The sequence below is a fragment of the Doryrhamphus excisus genome, chromosome 19, assembly GCF_030265055.1.
Source record: "Doryrhamphus excisus isolate RoL2022-K1 chromosome 19, RoL_Dexc_1.0, whole genome shotgun sequence".
In the NCBI taxonomy this organism is placed as follows: Eukaryota; Metazoa; Chordata; class Actinopteri; order Syngnathiformes; family Syngnathidae; genus Doryrhamphus; species Doryrhamphus excisus.
The window spans coordinates 3599584-3621419 of record NC_080484.1 but is presented as its reverse complement, the minus strand read 5'-3'; the positions used below and the strand labels follow the sequence as shown (position 1 = coordinate 3621419).

At 39.2% G+C, this 21836-nt stretch overlaps 1 protein-coding gene across 3 annotated transcripts in view; it reads left to right on the top strand.

Annotated features, from left to right (window-relative positions):
• The window catches only part of dcc (DCC netrin 1 receptor), a 278686-nt gene that overhangs the window by 118552 nt on the left and 138298 nt on the right, over positions 1 to 21836 (top strand). For all 3 annotated transcript variants that reach the window (XM_058057939.1, XM_058057938.1, XM_058057936.1), the window contains exons 6-7: positions 13798 to 13952; positions 14995 to 15115. In XM_058057939.1, the coding sequence (XP_057913922.1) occupies positions 13798 to 13952; positions 14995 to 15115 (276 nt within the window). The remainder of the gene's footprint in view (positions 1 to 13797; positions 13953 to 14994; positions 15116 to 21836) is intronic.

Genomic DNA, 21836 nt, shown 5'->3' with positions numbered 1-21836 from the left:
TGACCAAGTCATATGACTGCAAATTGTGCTTCCACCTTTGTGTATGATAAGAATAGCCACTTAGTGTTAGTCTTTGTTTTCTTCTGTTTATTTATACCATATACATGCATAATAAAGACATTGTTGTGATGTTCGACGTGACCCAGAACACATCTCATGTTTGTCTATTGACAGTGAGGAAGTATCGTACCCACGACAAATGGACTCGAGACATGTTTGTGAGTTGGAGAATAACCATAGTCCATAGTCTAACCATAGTCCAATGAAGTTATTAAAGACCTGCAGATTGTGTGTGACTCTGTGGACGCTATAATGTGCCTCTGCCATCTCATCATCACAGAGAGGTGTGGCTTGACATGTATTAATAAGGCAAAATTAAAAATAAATGTATGATTTAGTTACCACATGATAACATGATAACATAACATGATAATGTTTAGTTTGAAGTAATGTTAAAATCTCTTCTCTCGTTGTTTTGGACAGAATCTCGCATATTGTCCCGTCCCGTCTGGTGAGACACCTCATACTAAGTAAAAGTGTCATTCTCCTGAAAGAGGTTCCAAAAGCGTGAAATTGCAAGCAAAAACATACGTTATTTTTGTAACTAATTTGCAAATTCGAATAAATTATCGCTTTCTGTCTTTCTGTTTATGGAGAAAAATATGCAAGAAAATATCACATTTGGTGTATTTCATGACAGCAGGGCACTCTTTTACTTAAATATCATTTGCAGCTTTTGCATAAAAAATACTGCAATTTAATTACTTTTTTTGGTAAATGCTTGATTTTTACTTTGTAAGAATAAATAGAGTTTTAAGACAAAGGTTTTGAAGAAAACAATTTTGACATTTTTACATGTGCTTCAGTGTGATTAACATGTGCCTCACCGTTGTTGTTTTTTTTCTGTCCATGCAAATAAACAATCATGGAAACATGACATTGTGCCCTGTTTATTACAATTTATGAAGGAGCTTTTTCTGTTAAGTTCATTTCACAGCTTATGATTGCCAGCGTTGTTGGGCTCAGCAGGACATGACACTGGTGACGTTTCTAGCATGTAACACAGAACGAGTGAATGGATCACACGACAATCTCATGGACAAGACCTACATGACTTCCTCCATTTGCAAACGTTTATGACAAAACTTCTGTGATGCCACATGCTGTGATATTTATTATTCTTTTTTAAATGTATGAACATGAAAGTCAATGACCATACTTCATTTATGTAATATTTTCTTAGAGACTTAAAATATTCCGCTAGCATGTGGATATTTCTGTTATCTTTGTTCACCACGAGTGACCCTAGGCAAAAACGTACTTAATACATGTAACGCATATGTATGCATATAGAACATGCATGTGTACATGTTTCAGATAACCACATTTAAATGTTAGTCAATAACAACACGACTGAACACAAAATGTGTGTATTAAATGAAACCCTTTATTAAAAGGAACCTATTGTGCTTTTTTCACTTTTCTTACCTATAAATGTATTTAGAATGTTGTATTGTCGTGTTAAACGATGCCAAAGTTTCAGATAATGAGGTTTGCACCTTTGGAAGTGAGCCCTGAAAGAAGTTTGGGATGGCTCAAAACGCTTGGTTTCAAAAAGCATTGTAAAATTACCTCTTTGTGATGTCAAAGGGGGGCGGACTTCCTGATATGGGCATGGCTATAAGCCAGATGAATTCTTTGCCCAGCCCCAAGTCCTGCTTTGCCCGCCCTCCCCCAAGCTCAGCTACTGTGTTTACGAGACTCTGTTATTGTATTTGGTGACTCCCAGCAAGAGAAAAATATTTTTACCTGTTTTTGTGAACATAGTTATGAAATATCCGCTGAACATTGCTTTGACAATGAAAGGTGCATTACTTTCCGAATCGCTGTGTGTCCACGTGTCGGGCTTTTGAGCTTTTTGAGCACCAACGGCACCTCTGCCAAAGTGTGTCCGACAATGGGTGCTATCCCTCGAGCAGGCGAGGTTGCCACACATCTGAGTCTGAATGTAACGTTTTGTCGGGTTTGGTGAAAGTATGGGTACATGTTTTTGATGCAAAATGCGTTTGGTGCACAATAAGTTGTTATACTTCGGAAACCACAGCAGTTGAGACGTAAGCCCTGTCGTTTTATTTCCATGTCACAAAAAGGTGACACAACAGACATGCAGGGAATATTCAACATGTTTCCCTTCTTTGTCAGTATGTTGCAGTATTTTTTCACATGGCTTTAGCATTAAATGGCTGTGTGTCATGCCCCTGAGTGTCATAGCAGTGTCACTGATCACTCATACAGTAGGTCTTCTCTTTGAAGTGAAACACACGTCATTTACATTTCTTTATTAACACCAATTAGGCTGTTTTTGTAGCAATACAGGCTATTTCTAACAAAAACAAAGATATTTCATGTCAAAATGTATGAAAAAAGCTTCATATTTTCCATGATTTTTTCTGCAAATTATAATATTTTCATGAAATATACTGGTTACACCAATTGACACAAACCAGCAATTACAATTCAGCAGTTACTATAGCAACACAGACACAACCCAGCAGCCCCTCCAAGGGAGTCCTGCAGTACTAAAAGGTTAATTGAATCGCTGATGTTGCATTCAGACCAACATGTACTCAAGCAACGGATTCAGTCATTGCAACGGGGCCGCTGTCACATGATCTTGCACAGTACCCTGACTGACTTACTCTGACTCTATCAACGCTGCGTTCAGTTATCTCATACTCGGGAATTTGCTTGTGAAGCAGTTTGCCCACTATTGTTGTTTGACAAAACTATCTCTCTCTCTCTCAATCCTAGTATCCATGGGTTTCTATGGTGTACTGGTTTAATTCCTCCTGCATTCTCTTGCTTCATGTTAGGTAGGCTGGGGTGGTGGAGCTTTACATGACTTTTCAATGTAACTCAAGCTTGAAGGGTTTCACCTGGATTATGTCTACCAGTCATGCTCTGTTGGATTTTAAAGCCAAAACCTGATAATAAAAAAAGGACTAGATGTGACCTTGTGGAAACAGGAAACACTTTGCTCAGCTTGACCTGAACACAGTAAATGTGAGCTCAATAGTTAATAGACATCTGGTCATATTTGCCATCTGTCTCTCTTGGAGTTGTGGTTATATATATATATATATATATATATATATATTTTTTTTTTTTTTTCTTTTTTTTTTACATTTGGGAAGACCTTTTGGATTGTCTATCTGTTCTACTCTGTTCTTTTCTAGCATTTAATCCTCTGATATTTGTGAGTGTATGATGAGTAGACTTTCTATCCTATTATAGTCATCGCTCCCATCGTGGTTAATTGATTCAAGACCCGATCACCAGAAGTGAATTTCTGCGTCAATATTAACAAGTTGAATATTTTTGTAGTGAGGACAGAAAAAATATGCTTTTTTTTACCATTAATGGAGCCCTGTAGACATGACATAACACCCGTATAGTCCCCTATACACTCATATTATTCTTTTTGTTACATCATATTACTAATGCAATAACAGCTTTAAGCATAGCATGCTAATGAGCTACCTAGATAGCCTCCAATTGATTACTTTTAAACTTAGGAAAAAGGGTTTTAAACAGAGTGAGCAAGAAGGACAAAGTTAGAAGCCAAAAACATACCACTTGCACGTTTTTTTCCACAATTTATAAATTTTTGAAAATATACGATTGTGAGGGAGCGGTGTTCGACCTGCAATGTAGCAAAGGACGACTGTATATTAAAAACCTGATGCCCTGAAAAATAGCTCTCTGGCAGGAGTACCTTGAAAATACATTTTATATTGATCTTGTCTCTAGTACAGTACAATCTGGTGCTTCAAAATGTGTCCTTCCTTCGCTGTTTCCAGCAGATTATTGATGATTATACTGTGGTTAGTGTTAGGGTTCAAGGTCAGGGGGTTGAGGTTAGGTTTAGGTTTCCCATTGTTTGTCTTTGGAGACTTCCTTCCCACCAGCTTTTCCTTTGCCTCCTGACAGCTCCGGCTGAGACAAACAATTGAGATTGGCCTCAGGTGTGCCACCCCAGCTGGAGGAGACAGCAGGAGCAACCCTCAACAGTGCTGACAGAATTTGGAGCAGGACTGTCAAACAGCATGGCTGCACATAGTTTATTACCCTAAATCAATATTCACTGGGTAATCCTGCTGTGACATGACGGAACTGGCATTCTAATAAGTCTAATTCAGCAAAGCGAGTTATTGTAGCAAATGCTCTCTCAGTATGTTGTATTCTGGCTTACTGATGGTGCCAAACATTTGTTACAAAGATATAAATTGAAGGGAGAACATTTTATTTTCAAATTCGTCTCCAGCCACTGTGTGCTTCAACCTTCATGGCTCGGTCCTGTCACAGTTTTTCCAAATATATTCATTACAAAAAAATCATATTGCGGTTTCTTTTCTATTGCGGTTTTGACCTAAATCAGGCATTTCCAAGCATAAAAATGGAAAAATGAACAAAAATACAAAATATACAGTCAAAAGAGAAACTGTTTACACCCATTCAAACACAAAGGCATTATGCATTATGATCATCTAAGAAGTTGTAACAAGTATTTTCAAAAGTTACACTGTGTGTGTGTGTGTGTGTGCGTGTGTGTAATTATGATATAAAAGTATGTAAGTAATATTACTATACTGTATAGTTGTGTAGTATGCATATCCAATGGGGAATAAAACACAAGCGATGGCTGTGTTTCAGTGTTGCCAGGTCTTGCTTTTATTTACGTGTTATATGTCTTATTTTGGGCTGCACGGCAGTCGAGTGGTTAGTGTGCAGACCTCACAGCTAGGAGACCCGAATTCAATCCCACCCTCGGCCATCTCTATGTGGATTTTGCATGCTCTCCCCGTGCATGCATGGGTTTTCTCCGGGTACTCCGGCTTCCTCCCACATTCCAAAAACATGCTAGGTTAATTGGCGACTCCAAATTGTCCATAGGTATGAATGTGAGTGTGAATGGTTGTTTGTCTATATGTGCCCTGTGATTGGCTGGCCACCAGTCCAGAGTGTACCCCACCTCTCGCCCGAAGACAGCTGGGATAGGCTCCAGCACCCCCGCAACCCTCGTGAGGACAAGCGGTAGAAAATGAATGAATGTCTTATTTTATCTTATTATGTCTACTATATGGGAAATAAGAGTGTAAAGGTGACTAAAGGGTGTTATTTACTGTCTTGGGGGCTTCAATAATATTAAAAACTGTCTGTAAGAGATTAGAAACAGGTTTTCTTTGCTCTAAATACAAAATAGTCCATTCACTGTATAAATCCAGAATCCTTCTGTGTGTAAATTCATTTGTCATGGTCGGGCCTGGAAACAATTAACAGCGATAAACCGGGGACAATTGTACCTTTATGATAAGAAAGTGTGTGGAATAAGCACCCAGTTGAACAACAAACATATGATGTACTACGATGTACAAAAGAACAGTCAAACGCTAGGAAATTAAATAAACATGCAAAGTCTATGTGAATGAAGATATGTACTGTCACATGCTCATTATTTCTTTCCCTTTTCTGTGCATTCTGGCATGACAAAACGCGTTAATATGAGCTAGCTAACAATGAGCATCATTGGCAATATGTATATTGATGCTAAACCCCTAAGAAATTGTTACCTTAAAACAGCAACAATGTTCCATTTACGTAACAGGTATTTGCCAAGCTACAGCGATGTTATTGTCGCAGCCAACACGAAAAACTATATTTATTTGGTGGAGTAACACGACCCCTCGCTAGCCTTTTGTGTCAAAGACTCAACAAGATGCTCGTTTTGCTGTCAGTAATTTTTACCTGAGGACTAAAGCACACATCATGTGCTGGAAGACACAGCCCTCCCAATGAGAGCAGACATCGTAAGTGTTGTCTTTGTATCCATGCTACTGTTCCTGACGGAAGTAGCATAAGCCAAATGCTCAATGTGAAATCATTGCGTTTGGAAAGACGTTTCAATAGTTTTAAATAATCAAAATACGGCAAGATAATGGAAGTATTACATGTTATCATTCTTGCATGATCACAGCATGTATATCAAATGATAAAACGTTGAGTTTGTTTTTTTTTTTAAGAGGGCTGCGTAGTCGAAATAGGTGTGGCCCAGTGATGTGCATTGTTAGCTAGCTCATATTAACTCGTTTTCTGGCGTTATAATGCACTGAAAAATATTTGTTAATGTTTCACATAAGGATCGTAAATGATAAACAAATTAAAAAAATTCCCCTTTAAAGCTAATTTCAAATTGATTTAACAATTGTAATGCTTTAATGGGAGTGTTGACTATCTCAGTTGAACTCTTCTTACTATATATCTTTATTTAATTAAAGTTGAAAACTCTAATTAACACACTTTTAGCCTCAAAATTGCTATGGAAAGCCTGGTGTGATGTATTTCTTACAACCGCAAAAATTATAACACTAAAATGATTTTTAATGGATACTATATGTTCTTCACGTCCATTCAAAGTACATTTGCTCTTCTTTTCAAAAAAGGAATACATTTATCATCAACAATAACACATATCTTTTACATCATGTAGTGTGTTAGTACTATGTGTTAATAATGTAGAAGTACATTTCTGCCTCCTTATGGGTTAACTGCTAATGAGGTGATGTTTATATGGGCAGAGGTGAAACGTGTCAGTCTCCGGTGTGCATGTGCGCGTGCGCGCACACACACACACACACACACACACACACACACACACAGAGCAGATGTTCATTGACATGAATGATCAAGCCCATTTCCATTTGAATGCTGAGTGGAAGTTATTATGGTGCAGCGTCATTGATACTAAGAGATATAATGTGTGCATGCATGTGCTTGCAAGCGTATATAAAATGCTGCTGTGACTTTTTATTTAGACCAATTGCACCTCATTTGTGTGACCATGTGATGCTGCGTGTCTGTGTGTGTCCAGACAAGCTATATTCTAGGTTGTTGCAGATCAGCTGGTTGCTAATGCACAGCATTAACATGTGAATAGCTTCTCTCAGCTGTTTCCCTCAGGAAGCAGAATTGTATTTGTGTCTCTCATCTGTTCTCATTTAAAACACCAATTTACTTTTGTAAACACATCTCATCATGTCAAACCCGTGGTCTCCCGGTAGGAAAGAAACAAACTTAAAACAATCACTTTGGTTGCTCTTTATCACCTGTGTCATTTTTTACGATAGCACTAATAATGCAATAATAATGAAACATGCAACATTGATACAATATTGTTAAGAATTAAATCAGTTTATCTTGCTTCCAAGGAAGGCTGATTAAACGTTAACAGGATAAACCCAATAAAATGACTGCAGGGTTTGTTTTATTCTTTATGTGACCTTAAAAACTGCTTATCTTGCTTTGTTTGGTTTGAGTGCAACCTCACTTCTGACAGGTTGCTCGCGGTTTACAGCATCCTGTACTAATAAATAAATTGAAAACTTAATTTTGGTTCGTAAACTCGCTGGAGAACTAGTTGTGCTGCTCACGGGTGGCCACACTACGCACGACACTGAACACTCGCGACCATTATGAAGGATAAAGATGGTATTGTAACGTCTACCTGGACTGTCAAGATGAAGAGGAGGCGGTATGCTACTGCCACCACATCAAAACAACATGAACAAATTTTGACTGTCCCCTCTCCTCCCATCGAGTCGAGTTGTGTTTGCAGACAGTTGGAAATCAGAAAACTAAAACTACACTAACTTCCAGGTCGTTACAGTATCCTTATGCATGCTAAAGGATCTGCTTCTGTTGAAGCAACGAATCAGTGTACTATTTTTTTTTACCACCATTTCATTTCATTTTTGTATGTGGGTTTTCTTACTGTATATTTTGTCTTTTAGCTGTATATTTAGCTGTATATTTTCTACCAGTTATCCTCACGAGGCTCGCAGGGGGTGCCAGAGCCTATCCCAGCTGTCTTCGGGTGAGAGGCGACGTAAACCCTGGACTGGTGGCCAGCCAATCACAGGGCACATATAGACAAACAACCATTCACACTCACATTCATACCTATGGACAATTTGGAGTCGCCAATTAACCTAGCATGTTTTTGGAAATATACATGCATAAATATACATTGCATATTTTTTGACTAACAACAGGCTGTAATCTACACTCATTAATTACATTTAGGGCTGCAATGATTATTTGGATAATTTGAGTACACCTATTACAAAAATATCCAATTATTTTTGACTGCTCAATTAATCTTTTACATCACCAATGCGGATATAGGAGGAGGAGGAAGCGGGGGTTTTGAATACTGAAGGGGGAGATTGAAGAGGTTATAGAAGGCTACAAAGCAATGAAAGACACGGTAAATAAAATGTAAAATAAAAACAGACAGAAAATGTGGCTAAAGAAGAAGTTCACCGCCGTGACGTGTATGCGTTGTATCCGCAGCACCGTTGTTATTGCTGCAACAATACAGTGTGAAACACCTGCTCAGGGCCGCTGTGGGATAAAATAACAAAAGTAGTAACATGCACACATCTTTCACAATTGCTACCCATCATATTTTAAGCTGCTATGCTGTGTAGGTAGTGTGGAAAAGTTACTTGTTTGATTGCACCGATTGTGCCATGAGCTCCATTGTGTTTTGAATGTATTTTAATGTCGTCAGTGGTTGACTCTCAAAAATGTTAACACAAAACATGTTTTTGTAGTTTTACAAATATAGTTTGGTATGTGGTCTGCACGGCGAACTAGTGGTTAGCATGCAGGCCTCACAGCTAGGAGACCGTAGTTCAATTCCACCCTCGGCCATCTCTGTGTGGAGTTTGCATGTTCTCCCAGTGCATGCGTGGGTTTTCTCCGGGTACTCCGTTTTTTCAAAAACACGCTAGGTTAATTGGCGACTCCAAATTGTCCACAGATATGAATGTGAGTGTGAATGGTTGTCTATATGTGCCTTGTGATTGGCTGGCGACCAGTCCAGGGTGTGCGCCGTCTCTTGCCTGTAGACAGCTGGGATAGGCTCCAGCACCCCCACAACACAAGTGAGGATAAGCGGTATAAAATGAATGAATTAAGTTGTACATGTGTTAAAAATTTCTAAATGCAAAAAAATTACAAATGAAAAGGGAATAAATGAACATTTAAGGTTTAAGACACAACTGTTCCCAATGAAATGATGTGGCAGCCTGATCTACACGGTTTTGTCATGAGTTAGTTTGCAAATTCAGTTGTGTGTCTGACCTTTGTCAAAATGCTGGCACTTGCGGTGGTGATCTTCCTGCCACGTCTTGTCTTTGTCAACAATAACATCTTCAATGAAGGTAAAAGTAACCTTCGATCACTGGTTTTCAAATTGAGGGGTGGCACACCGCCTAGGGAGACCCATTGTTATGACACGGGGGCGTTGGGGCTTTGTGAACACTTTTGATTATTTAGAGCAGGGGTGCTCACACTTTTTCAGCATGCGAGCTACTTTTAAAATGACCGAGTCAAAATGATCTACCCACTACAAAAATGCAAAACATCTATTTATTTTCAAATGTATTGAGGATTATTTGTACGTACAATGTATGTTGATGTACCTTACATAACCAAATGAGCCAATATTGCAAAACACACATAATTAACTATTGAATTTTTTTGTAATTACCTGAGTTTACTTTGATGACTTGCACTGAATTGAACCAGCCAGGGATGCATAATCCGGACAGTAGCTGCTGATAGCCAGCCTCAAGCACACTTCCAAATGTTTATCAGTCATGGATAATATCCGTATCATAATATCCGTATAATATTCCATATCCGTATGGAAGTGATATGTTTTTTGCCTTTTTACTTGGTCCAGGTTTTGCCTTTTTACCTGGTCCAGCTCCTTCACTCATTTTAGTGACCATAAACTTTAGCGAGGGCTTAAAATCTCGCAATTCGCCGACTAGCTTAGCACTTTGCATCGTTGTTTACGCATGAGCGGTGACCTAAAGGTCAAAATTCAGTTGTCATCTGACTGGTTGTCCTGTATGTCAATCAAGTAACGGCGATGGATGATAGGCTGACATCGTAAGTTCTGCTGCACTTAGAGACGTTGTTTGATTTGATTGGTCACCCGAAGGGCAACATTCAGTTGTCATCTGAATGGCTGCCCTGTATATCAATCAAGTGACAGCATTGATGCTGGGATGATATTTTTTTTAATGTCACGCCGCGATCGACCAGCGATCGACCAGTACCACCTCCGCGATCGACCGGTAGCTCGCGATCGACTTAATGAGCACCCCTGATTTAGAGGCACCAGAGTTTTTTTGGAAGAAATCATTCAGTTTGGATATTACTATTTCAAATAGTTGTAGCTTGTACATGGTTATATATACATAAATGCATACCGTAAAAGAGAAAAGTATGACCAGGCTCAGAAATGGTCAGATCCCTGTCTCCGCGATACCAAATAAGCTCCTCAAAGTGTCAAATCAACTTGTCATAGTCTTTCTCGTCTGTCACGGAGACACGGGCATCACCATCACCATCATTTACAGCTATTGAACACTGCTGCTTTCTATGAGATTAGAAGTTTATTTCGTTCAACGCATTCTCCGCATTTGTGGTTTTTTTTTTTACATTCACGCTAACCCCCGTAACTGTGTTTTAACCACCCGTGCTACACGAAATGTACGTTGTGAATCCTCTGGGATGTCCCCTCCTGCAACCCAGAACACTGTTAAGCTCTGTGGACTGTCATTGTGTGTAGACACTAGGGATGAGCGAGTAAACCACTACCTGTGTCTGTACCTGTATCTGTTCACCCATCTAAAGTATCTGTAATCAGAGTGGGCGGGGCATAAACCAGAAGTGGGTGTGGTTTACATGGAAATGGGATTGGCTTGAATCTGTACATTATTTTAAGTCTGAAATGGACATGGATTGATCAGAAGTTGCAATATGTATTGTTTATTATTCAGCTATACGTGTACCGTGTATGTTTGTAAGTGATCCTTGAGACTTTATTCTTGACTTATTTTTAACGAGTTGTGTGAAGTTGGTAATTCATGTAAACATGGCTCATGGGGAAATAATCTGTCAGCTTTGTTGACTGTATTTTTCTCAAAAGCCCCGCGTTGCAGTTTTCCAACTGACTATGTATCATCAGCCAAACCAGCCAAAGCAAGTAGAAAAAAAACACAGTGACTGAGGCACAATCGTGCCCGCTGTCTTGTGAAATGCACCATGTAAGTTATGAAACAAGTTTAAAATTGCAAGGTGCACACTGCAACGTATTGAGAGGGGTATAATATTGATGCTTAATGCCGCTCTTGTGCTCATGTGCAAGTGTACCTAATGTTGTGGCCAGTCAATGCAGGTTACCCTTGCCACTCTCTGTGTACTGCTAACTGAAAATTAAACAAAATTCTTATGTTGTAGGTAAGCACACCATGCAGTTTGTGTACAGCAAAAAAAATGTTTCGATTTTTGTTTATTCTTTCTGGATAGGTAATCCTGCTGTTGTATTTTTGAACTGTAAAAGTGACCTCTGGAATGATTATTGGAGTTCAGAGTAATGTATTTCATCACGTCATTTGGACACACGTATTTTGACTATGAAGCCCTCAAAAAAAAGAAAAACTAACAATGTTGCATGGTTTGATATCCATGGTGTGATCACACATTAACTTGTACACTGTTCATAACAGGTAATAGTTGCAGTATCTTGCTATATTTTGATGATTTAAAACACTACGGAGACTTCTTTCCTAGGCGCATTGATACATATATTTATGCTAGTTCCATCAACAACAGCACCATAGATACAGGGACAAAACTTATGATGTCTGCTCTCATTGCGACGGCCGTGTCTTCCAGCACAAGACGTGTGGTCCAGTCCTCAGGTAAAAAATGCGTCTTGTTGAGTCTTTGTAGCGAAAGGCAAGCTGGGTATCCACTCGTCCGTCTGTGAATGGCTCGAGTGAATAGCAACGTGTCGCGTTAATCCACCAGATAAAAATAGTTTTTCATGTTAGCTGCTACAACAATAGTATCGCTGTAGCCTTGTTAATATATAAGTAAGTTATGTATGAGATTTGTTTTTGTGCGGACTTTCTCGTCAAATGGGTATTTCTCATGACGTCCGTTGTTGGCCAGCTCATATTAATGTGTTTTCTCGGGCTAGAATGTTTCATATAAGTATTGTGAATGATTCAAAATTTTGGTAGGTGTGCAACAAAAGTAGCTTTATTTACTTAGTGACACAAAAAGCAGTTCACATACATAGATGCACCGTTCTCCGCCTCTCGTGGCATTCGTTGGTACGCTGCTGCTTAGTCAAATTATGAATGTGGCAGTCCAAAAGTCTCTTACTGTGAGTGATGTGGCATCATAACTGATTCATTTTATTTACTAAAGACCGTGCATTAGCAAGAAAAATGCTCAGTAATGTTAGTCTGTGTGGTGTGCTAGCTTGGCGCCTTCCTTGGCTTTTTTTTTGCTGCTTGCAAGCACTTCCACTTGGCAGGGTGGTGTGTGTAGACTACGGTATTGTGGACCTCTCAGAGACAAAGAGTCAAAGATTGGTGACAAAACCATTGGTGCTATGAAATTCAATGTCCAAAAGTTTGTGTCGAGTGTTAGGAGTGAAGTAAGATGTGAAACCAGACGCGATATGAACAAAATTATAACTACAAAACTCCAAATGTGGAAGAGACGCTGGGCTTTGCTGTGTGTATGTGCTTCTATCTTGCGTAAGTGTTAGTCTGTTGACGACACACATCATTTAAACACATCTAAATAGGCTATTTAAAACAAAACCTCATTCTATGTAATAATGTATGTTCAGATTCAGTCATGGGTAATACCATGAAATTAGAATGGTACAATCTTGATCATCTGATTCGATGGCGAGATTGACAGTTGAAGCACACTCTTCTGAATCGAATCATCATATAATGGACTCTTCAAAGACAACCTTACTTACTAGTCAATCGTATATATCGAAAGGATTAAAGGTTAAAGAAGAAGCCGAGGACGCGCATTCAAACTTATCTTTTTGCGTGCTTTAATAGTGCAAAATCATTTGATGATTCGACAAATCTACTAAATCAGATTTTACTAAGGATATCCTTAGTTGAAGACAGCCCTGGAAAGGAGTGTAAACAGGTCATGAGTAAAGAAAAACTAAAAGAAAGAAATGAGGAGTTCAAAATTAGGGTGAGTGTTTACGTTTCCTATCAACACATCATTATCAGGAAGTGAAACTTTATCACTGCAGTAATGCTCTAATTAAGTGCTAATGATTTCCTTTGCACTGGACTGCTGCAGCTTCACAGCACCAATAACGACACACTGAGACACAATTATCTCTGTCTAAAAGACATGTTTGAGAATTCACTCGAGACACAAAAACAGAACATTCCATAGTGTCTAAATCAGTGCTGATCGATAAAACTACTCAATGAAACTAAAAGACGGAAGAAAACTTTCCTGTAATATATTGATTCTCAAACATTCTTGCGGGAGGAAGAGTTGTCATTTTAAACACAATATGCATGCACTCGCACACAAATGGGATTTTGTGGAATGACACAGCAAAGGGCAAATGGACTTGTTTGTTATGCACAATATTGTACAATGAGACTGTGTTTTTGGACAAAATTCTGGTTTAAAAACAAATCATATGAAAACTGGGAGGTTTGAAAAATTGTGATATGAGAGGGCATTTTGACTTTCTGCATAAACTGTTGCATGTAACACATCCTTGAGGTTGAGTTGCTGAGTTGAAGCAAGAAGAGACTCATGTGGGACTTTTGGTATTCCTTCGATGCTTACGTCTGTGTGGTGATGTTTGTGCAGGTCCTCCTCAGTTCCTGAACTATCCAACCAACACATACGCCTACGAATCCACTGACATCGAGCTGGAGTGTGCAGTGACAGGAAACCCAGCACCGACCATCCGCTGGATGAAGAACGGAGAGGAAGTTATCCCCAGTGACTACTTCCAAATAGTGGTGAGCCACACAGACAAAAACACACGCACACACACACACTCTCACACATACCACAGAAAGTGTAACTGTTAATTAACTTCAGTTTGCTTAATATGTGAAGCAGGCTTTGAACCTTGCTCCATACTTTTTTTTTTTACATCTAAAGGGGCTTGACAATGGATGAAAAGCTCTTTAAAACTTTCAAACACAGCCAAAACGTGGTGTAGAGTACAGTTGGGTTGAGCTGGAGGACATGGAAACAAACAATGCACAAATCAATACCAGTAGTCGGAGTATGTCATGATACACAACAGGGGTGTAATGGTATTTGTATTTAGAATCTGATTTTTTTTTTTGGTACTGAAGCATACTGAAGTATATATACGCTCCCACACAGTACACATTAAGTGGAAGACAGGACATGTTTATGCTGTCTACTCTGTAAACAAATACAACAACCCCGCGTTTATCACAATTAAGTAATAAGTGAATTTCTACATGGTAGGCTTTCTTATTTATCACAGCGAAGAAAACTTTACAATTATTAGAGCCCTCTAAACATGATATAACACCCCATAGAGCCGTCTTAACACTTGTCTTACTCATAGACATTATAAGACAAAATAAGACATATGAAACATAATATAGACTCACACATGTTAGCATTGGAGGATAAGCAGTATTGAAATTGAATGGATGGGTGTTAGCATTGGGAAAGTTTCATTTTGTTTGTTTTATTTCCTGTTCTGGAGAGTAGTTCCTGCGGTGGCCCTTGTCTTATCAATGTAACATTACTTACACCTAGTGTTGAATACTAGATATTATTACAACATCTTAGAATGTGTCTTCTGATTGCCATTGGTATTTTAGTTCATTTAGCCATTTGTATTCTTTAAAAGGCATAATTAAGCCAAAAATATTTACTTCAAATACTTAAGTATGCATATTTTTTAAACATTTAATAAGTCGTGGTCAACCATGAAACAGCAATGAGCCACAAAATGTTTGATAAACGCCCTTACACAATCGTTTCTGATGACATGCTGATTGTGTTGTTTTGCAGGATGGCAGTAACCTGCAGATTTTAGGTTTGGTCAAGTCAGATGAAGGATTTTATCAGTGTGTTGCAGAGAACATCGCCGGCAGCTCGCAGGCTATGGCTCAACTGTTGCTCCGACAGCCAGGTAGGAACTTTCAGCCTGCAAAGATTAATTATATGGTGACATGTACTTTCCATAAGACAAAGCCTTCCCACTGTTTATTTACTATGACATTTTTTTTTATTTTGACACTGTAAAACAAAAGTACTTATCAGTTCTTCCATCTGATCACATTTTAGTGCAGTAACCTTCTTGGAGGTCCTGAACTCCACAAGTTTCGTGCACACATTCACCAAATCCTTCGTAACTGGAAAAATGAAATACTTTCTTTTTGAAAATCAAAACGTTGGTAGAGTAACCCTGGGATTTGCTGGCGACCAGTCCAGGGTGTACCCCGCCTCTCACCCACAGACATCTGGGATAGTCTTCAGCTTACCCGCAACCCTAGTGAGGATAAGCAGCATCGGAAATAGATGGATGGACAGGTAGAGTGTTATTGTCATACCGCGGGAGTCCAAATGTGTTCAGAATGTATTTATCAAAATGGCAACCAGAACCGGATTGATTTGTTTAGAGTACGTTTTGGTTAGAGTCACAACCTCTGTAACAGATTAATAATGCTAACCAAGGTTCCACTGTATTTACATGTCCACACTTTAGGGGCACCCTGTAGTATATTATGAGACATACACACTGACCAGCTATTTACATTGTAATCTATTATAATGACATTTAATACATGTATTGGAACTGATTCTAATGATAGACATAATTAACTTAATAATGAAATAATAATCATTAAAGTCAGTGTATCTAAAAAGAGCGGATACTACAGTGTAAGGCTAGAAAACTACACTCACTATAGGAACAGAGTAACAAGGCAGTCCAAGAAGACACCAGAGAAATCAAATAGCAAGCAAAACCAACATTGCCTGTAACAAAGGGTGACAAAGGACTGAACATACAGAAACAAGAAACCAGATGAAGCATGGAAGCTCGCAACAAGCAAAAAAGCAAACAAGGAAGTAGTGACAAAGAATGAAGAGGTCAGGAATAGCAATATATCAGACTAATTGCAGATTGTGTCCCACTGCTTTGTTGCTCTGCCCCAACCAGTGGACAAAGTTACATGCAAAACATTGCACAGGAAAATCAAGCTGAAACAGGAAAATACAACAATAAAAACATGACAGTATTTGTTTACCAATGTGTAATTATTGCTGCAGTATCAATCAAAGAGCATTTTTATTTCGACGGGGAGAATCTTTGATACAGCTCTTGTATTCAATCTTGTTCGCTTGTGGCTACTGTACAGTTTCTGTCTTTACATGTCTTTACATGTCTTTAATCAAATACTTTTTGGTCATGTTGATTCAGGTTTGTGATTTTAGAATTGAGGCTTCTGACTGAAATGCTTTTCCCTCTCTTCACTTCTCCATTTAGTTTTTTAGTTTCCCACGTGGTTAAAATTCCCTATGCTGTTAGAATCAACATTATTTGGAGTGTAGCGGTACCCCGTAATGATGGTCTGGTACGTATCTTGGTCTTAAGGTCTCAAGTTTGGTTTATTTTGGGTACAGTAAGGGAACCAAATACTCGTTATAAATGACTATCTGTTACAGATAATGCATTTTTGTTGGATACCAGTAGGAAATGAGTACATCCCCCCATTATCCATATTCGTGTTTAAAGAAAATGGTCATTATGTGTTCACTCTTCACGCGCTGTGATTGGCCAGTCACACACACCGACTCAGCAACAGCCACAGAGGAGCTCAGCGGTGCCTTGTACTTCGATACAGATACGGATACAGATCATATAGATGAGGAAACAGATTCAGATGCAGATACAGATAGTGGTGTACTCGCTCATGCCTAACAATGACTTTGAGGAAGTAAACGCTCCACCATTTTCTCCACCATTTTAGTAAGCATGGATCAGTGGAACAGTGTGCTTTAGCCATAGTATTTAACAAAAACGTTTTTTGTTATACAGCTGCACAGACAGAATTCTGACATTTTTACAACTTAGGACTTGACCAAGAGCACTAAATAATAAACACAAAGTTCAGAATAAATTCAGCTAGTATCCTAGCTGCGGTCGCAAGGACAGACATGGGTGGCATGAGCTTTGGCTTTGCTGCCGGAATTTTTAAGTTTTTTTTTTTTTTTGGGAACATTCCCGACCATTACTCGTGTCAGCACCTTGAATTACTCTGCTGAGAACTCTGTCTTAATTCAGGACAACGGAGGGCTAAACTCACCACATCAACAAACTGTAAGGATTCGACAGCCGTTACAGGGCTAGCTAGCAAGCTGGTGGCTAGCTAGCTGGTGGCAGCTATTAGCCTTCATAACCTCCATAACATCTCGGAACCTTCGTGGGGACATTCCGGGCTGTAACATCGAGTGGTGAGAGACTATATTCAACTGGAGGACCGGAAGCCAGTGTGCTCGTTGTCAAAAATATCGTGGATCTGATCAATTTTGGCGACACACCGAATCTCATCCACTTGTTTTTGTGCATTTACATATTTCAAGGGGAAGGCCAGGTGTTCCCAATCAGTAGACTTTAACCACTGAAGAGGCTTTTTAAGCTCTGGCTTGCCATTGGCACTATCGCGAGTCATGACCCTTGATGCACTAAACTTTTGGGAAATCGGCCCACCTCTGTATGGAACCAAAGTTTCAGAAAATATTCAGATTACAAAAAACATTTAACATTACCGTTATTATGATAGATTTGTGATTCTCGACTAGTGGGTTGTTGAAGGGCTATTTCCTTTCTTTAGCCTTTTTTCCTGGTTCTTTGGACTGCATTGCTATCAGAGAAGTAGTCAATTTAAAATATTTTTCAACTGTATTGATAAATACAATAATATATTTGGTTGCAGCATCAAGTTAGAGTGCGAGGGGAAGGACAGTGGGGACTTAACATGATATCTGTCCAACACACAGCTGCAGAAATCTGCTGGAGAAGAGTGCATCATAATGAGACAGGGCTGCACACCTGCATTTCACATTGTGTTGCAAAGTTCCTTTACATAAAAAAATATATATTTGAGAAATTTAAGTTGGACCAGTCCAGGGTGTACCCCACCTCACGCCCGAAGACAGCTGGAATAGGCTCCAGCACCCCCGCGACCCTCGTGAGGAAAAGCTGTAGAAAATGAATGAATGAAATTTAAGTTGAAAAACTGCTGCTTGTCATTGAGTGGTGATGGTGGATCCCACAGCCAAGCCAGGTGAGAGCCACTTTATAGATTGAACATTATGGATCGTGATGGGTTTATGTCTTTATGTCAGGTTTGACATCAGAGAAATCACATCACATTCAACATTTGTGCATGCTTTATTCTTCAGGCACAGATGCAAGACACACACACGGGGAAACATTACAAGGGTCAAATGGTTGGTGTGAATGCGTGGTTGCTATTGCCACAGGAAACAAGCATCTCAGCAGGCTCCACAGCGGACAATCAGTGGTCCCATGAGAAATCACAGTGTTTGTGCGAATGTCAGCATCCCACCTTGTTACCCTTGACAACTGCAGGCTACTTGATCCTTTGAGTGGCTCTTGAGACAGACACAGATAAACTACAAAATTAGAGCACCTGACAACTCCACCCAGTTTTTAGATTTTTGAGGAGATGATTGGAATTGTGTTGATTTCTGTCTTTCCTTATGGAGTCTTCCTCTGCTTGTGTGGATACTGGCCTTCTCCCTCACTCTTAAAACATATATACTGTATGTTAGATTCAGTTAAGACAGTATATTAGCCATATGTATGAAATTGACTGTAAATGATATATATTTATATGTATATGAGGTTGGATTGTATAGCAACTTCCAGTACAGTGATTCCATGTTTATCACGGTTAATTGGTTCCAGACCCAACCATGATAAGTGAATTTCCACAAAGTAGGTTTCAATATTAGTAAATTGAATATTTGCATAGTTAAAGAGTGGAAAACCTGTTCATTACTTCCTAAATACAATTTTTATACCATTATTAGAGCAATATTGACATGGGATAACACCCCTACAGTCACCTTTACTTTCATATTATCCAATATAGTAAGTATAATCAGACAAAATCAGCAATTTAAGACAAATATAAGACGTGTACTCATGTGTGTTTCAATAAATGTTTCTGGACAGGAAGTGATGTAGCTGGAATATGGCCACAACAGTAGCCCCTGTTATTACAGTGTGATGTTTTGTGGTGATTATTATTATGATGTTATTCCGAGGCTGCATGGTGTTCGAGTGGTTAGCATGCAGGCCACACAGCGAGGAGTCCTGGGTTCGATTTCACCTTCGGGCATCTCTGTGTGGCGTTTTCTCCAGGTACTCTGGTTCCCTCCCAAAGGCGACTTCAAATTGTCCATAGGTATGAATGGGAATATGGTGTGAATATGTGACCTGCGATTGGCTGGCAACCAGTCCAAGCTGTACCCCGCCTCTCGCCCGAAGACAGCTGTTGCCTTTGAGAGACCAGTTCAGATATGCATGGCTTCACCTTGCTAAGTGCCACTCTCATGTCATTTTCATGTCAAGTCTGTTCCTTTTCTTCGTTTTTATATCCAGCATTTCAAACCAGAAAAAGATTGCTCACAAAGATATGTTGTAACAAATTGTATAAAAAAAAACCAAGGCTTTCTTAGAAATAACTGGATACTTGTTCATTTGTCGACACCAAAACATTGAGAGCGTTGTTGTTCTGAAGAGTTGCTGTTGAACCTGGCTCTGCTGAATTTCAATGATTTCATCAAGGAATTCATCATCGACATCTGCTGTCTCAACAGCAAACGTGAACAGCAGTCTCACCCATGCTGGATATGACTCTCATGTAGGGCAATATCCGTCGAGAGACTTTGCAACCCCATCTAAGTGCATGGCAATGTTTGCTTCAGTTCCATGGATACAGCAATACCTCAGATTCCAGACACATCTTCAATCTTACATACACAGTCGTCCAGAAGCGGGAGGTTTGCAAAGTTATTGTTCTCTGTTAGTCGTTTCCATAACTGTAGCTTCATTTGAAAAGCCTTCAGGTGTTCTTCCGCTTCCATGATATTGACTCCACCACCCTGAATCTGCTGTTTGAGATGATTGAGAGCTGCGAATATATCAGCCATGTACGCTAAAATGAGAATGAACTCAAGAGTTTTGAATCAATCTGTATGACAGTGTTGATGCTCTTGCAGGAACAGGGCTAATTCCACATGTATGGCAAAAAACCCAATTCAGCACCTGTCCACTGATAACCACTGAATATTAGAATGAAGTACCTCGAATTCTGAGCCCATTTCTTTGCACAGCTCACTGAAGATGCGGTGCCTCAGAGCACTTAATTCACACATTCCATCACGGTTTTTAATACTTCTGCCATTTTTGTTGCCAACGCATGCCTGTACCGAATACAATGTGTCACAATGATGTGTGGTGCATCGGTCTTGACTAGCACACCAAAACCAGACTTTTTCCCAACATGACTGGAGCTCCATCCGTACACACTGCAGAAACCATATCCCATGCAAGATTGTTGTCTCTGAAGAAGTCACCCACAAGCTTCTTCACGCTGCCTTCATTGTTGTTGTAAGAGGCTTACAAAAGAAAAACTCTTATTTTATCATGTTGTCTTTCACATTGCGCACAAAAACAGTAAGCTGGCTTAGATCAGAAATGTCTGTGCTTTCGTCGAGTTGAAGGCAGAATTTTGCCGGGCTTGATATCAGATCCACGACTATTTGAGCCAAGATGTCTTTACTCATGTCTTCTATTCTGTCACTGACGTTGTCATTTGAAAGGGGAATTTGGGATCATTAACCATTAACCCGGCTGCTGTTACGAGTATCAGATTCGCCATCTTTAACAAAGCTGTTTTCACAAGTGTTTCACCAGTAGTGTGTGGCTTGCAACCACAAAGCAGTGATAATGGAGTAAGTAATTAATTACTTTAAAAAAAAGACGATAGAGTGAGTGAGCAATGTTCGAACCGCGTGACAAATAATGTGACAACATTGTTGCCTAAATTAAGCATTTTTAAGCATAAACATGGTGTAATGAAGTAAAACACAAATATACGGCATCAAATACGTTGTGATGACATGTATTATTCAATATCAGTAATGTTACTTTACTGTTTGGTGAGACACACAATACCAGACTTGATCACTGGAACAACAGGCTTTCATTGCAGGTTTGAAAGATCTCACAACAGACACAATAATACCTAACACAAGCTACTGTTAACTCAACTCTGAACCCCCAATACCACTTCCTGTCTGCCCCACACCCAGCTCCTTTGTCCTTCAGTCTACATGTGCGTTCTGGACTTGGAAATCCGACCTTGCAGAAATTCACTAACTACGGTTTGGTCTTAAACCAATTAACAGCAATAAATGAGAGATTGCTCGTTTATAGTTACAGCTTTGTTGGTGATAGACAATAAATTTTCACTGGAAATTCACTGGAAATCTCGTATTAAAAAGATACAACACAGGTGACAAGAAATATTTCATATTGAACAAAGCAAAATTCGAACAAAAGTGATTCCAACAAAAATCATTCCATACTCTTTATTGCTCTCTGGTTCTACCATATCTGTAGACAACTTTGACTTTGTGTGGACAAAGGGAAATAAAGCAATCTTCACTCACTAAATGTACTACAAAAAAGATCAGTGAGGATAATCCATAACGCCATGTATAGAGAATATACATAAATCCTTTATTTCTAAAATCCCAAATATTGAAATTTGCTGATTTAGTACATTTTCAAACTGGTAATATAATGCACA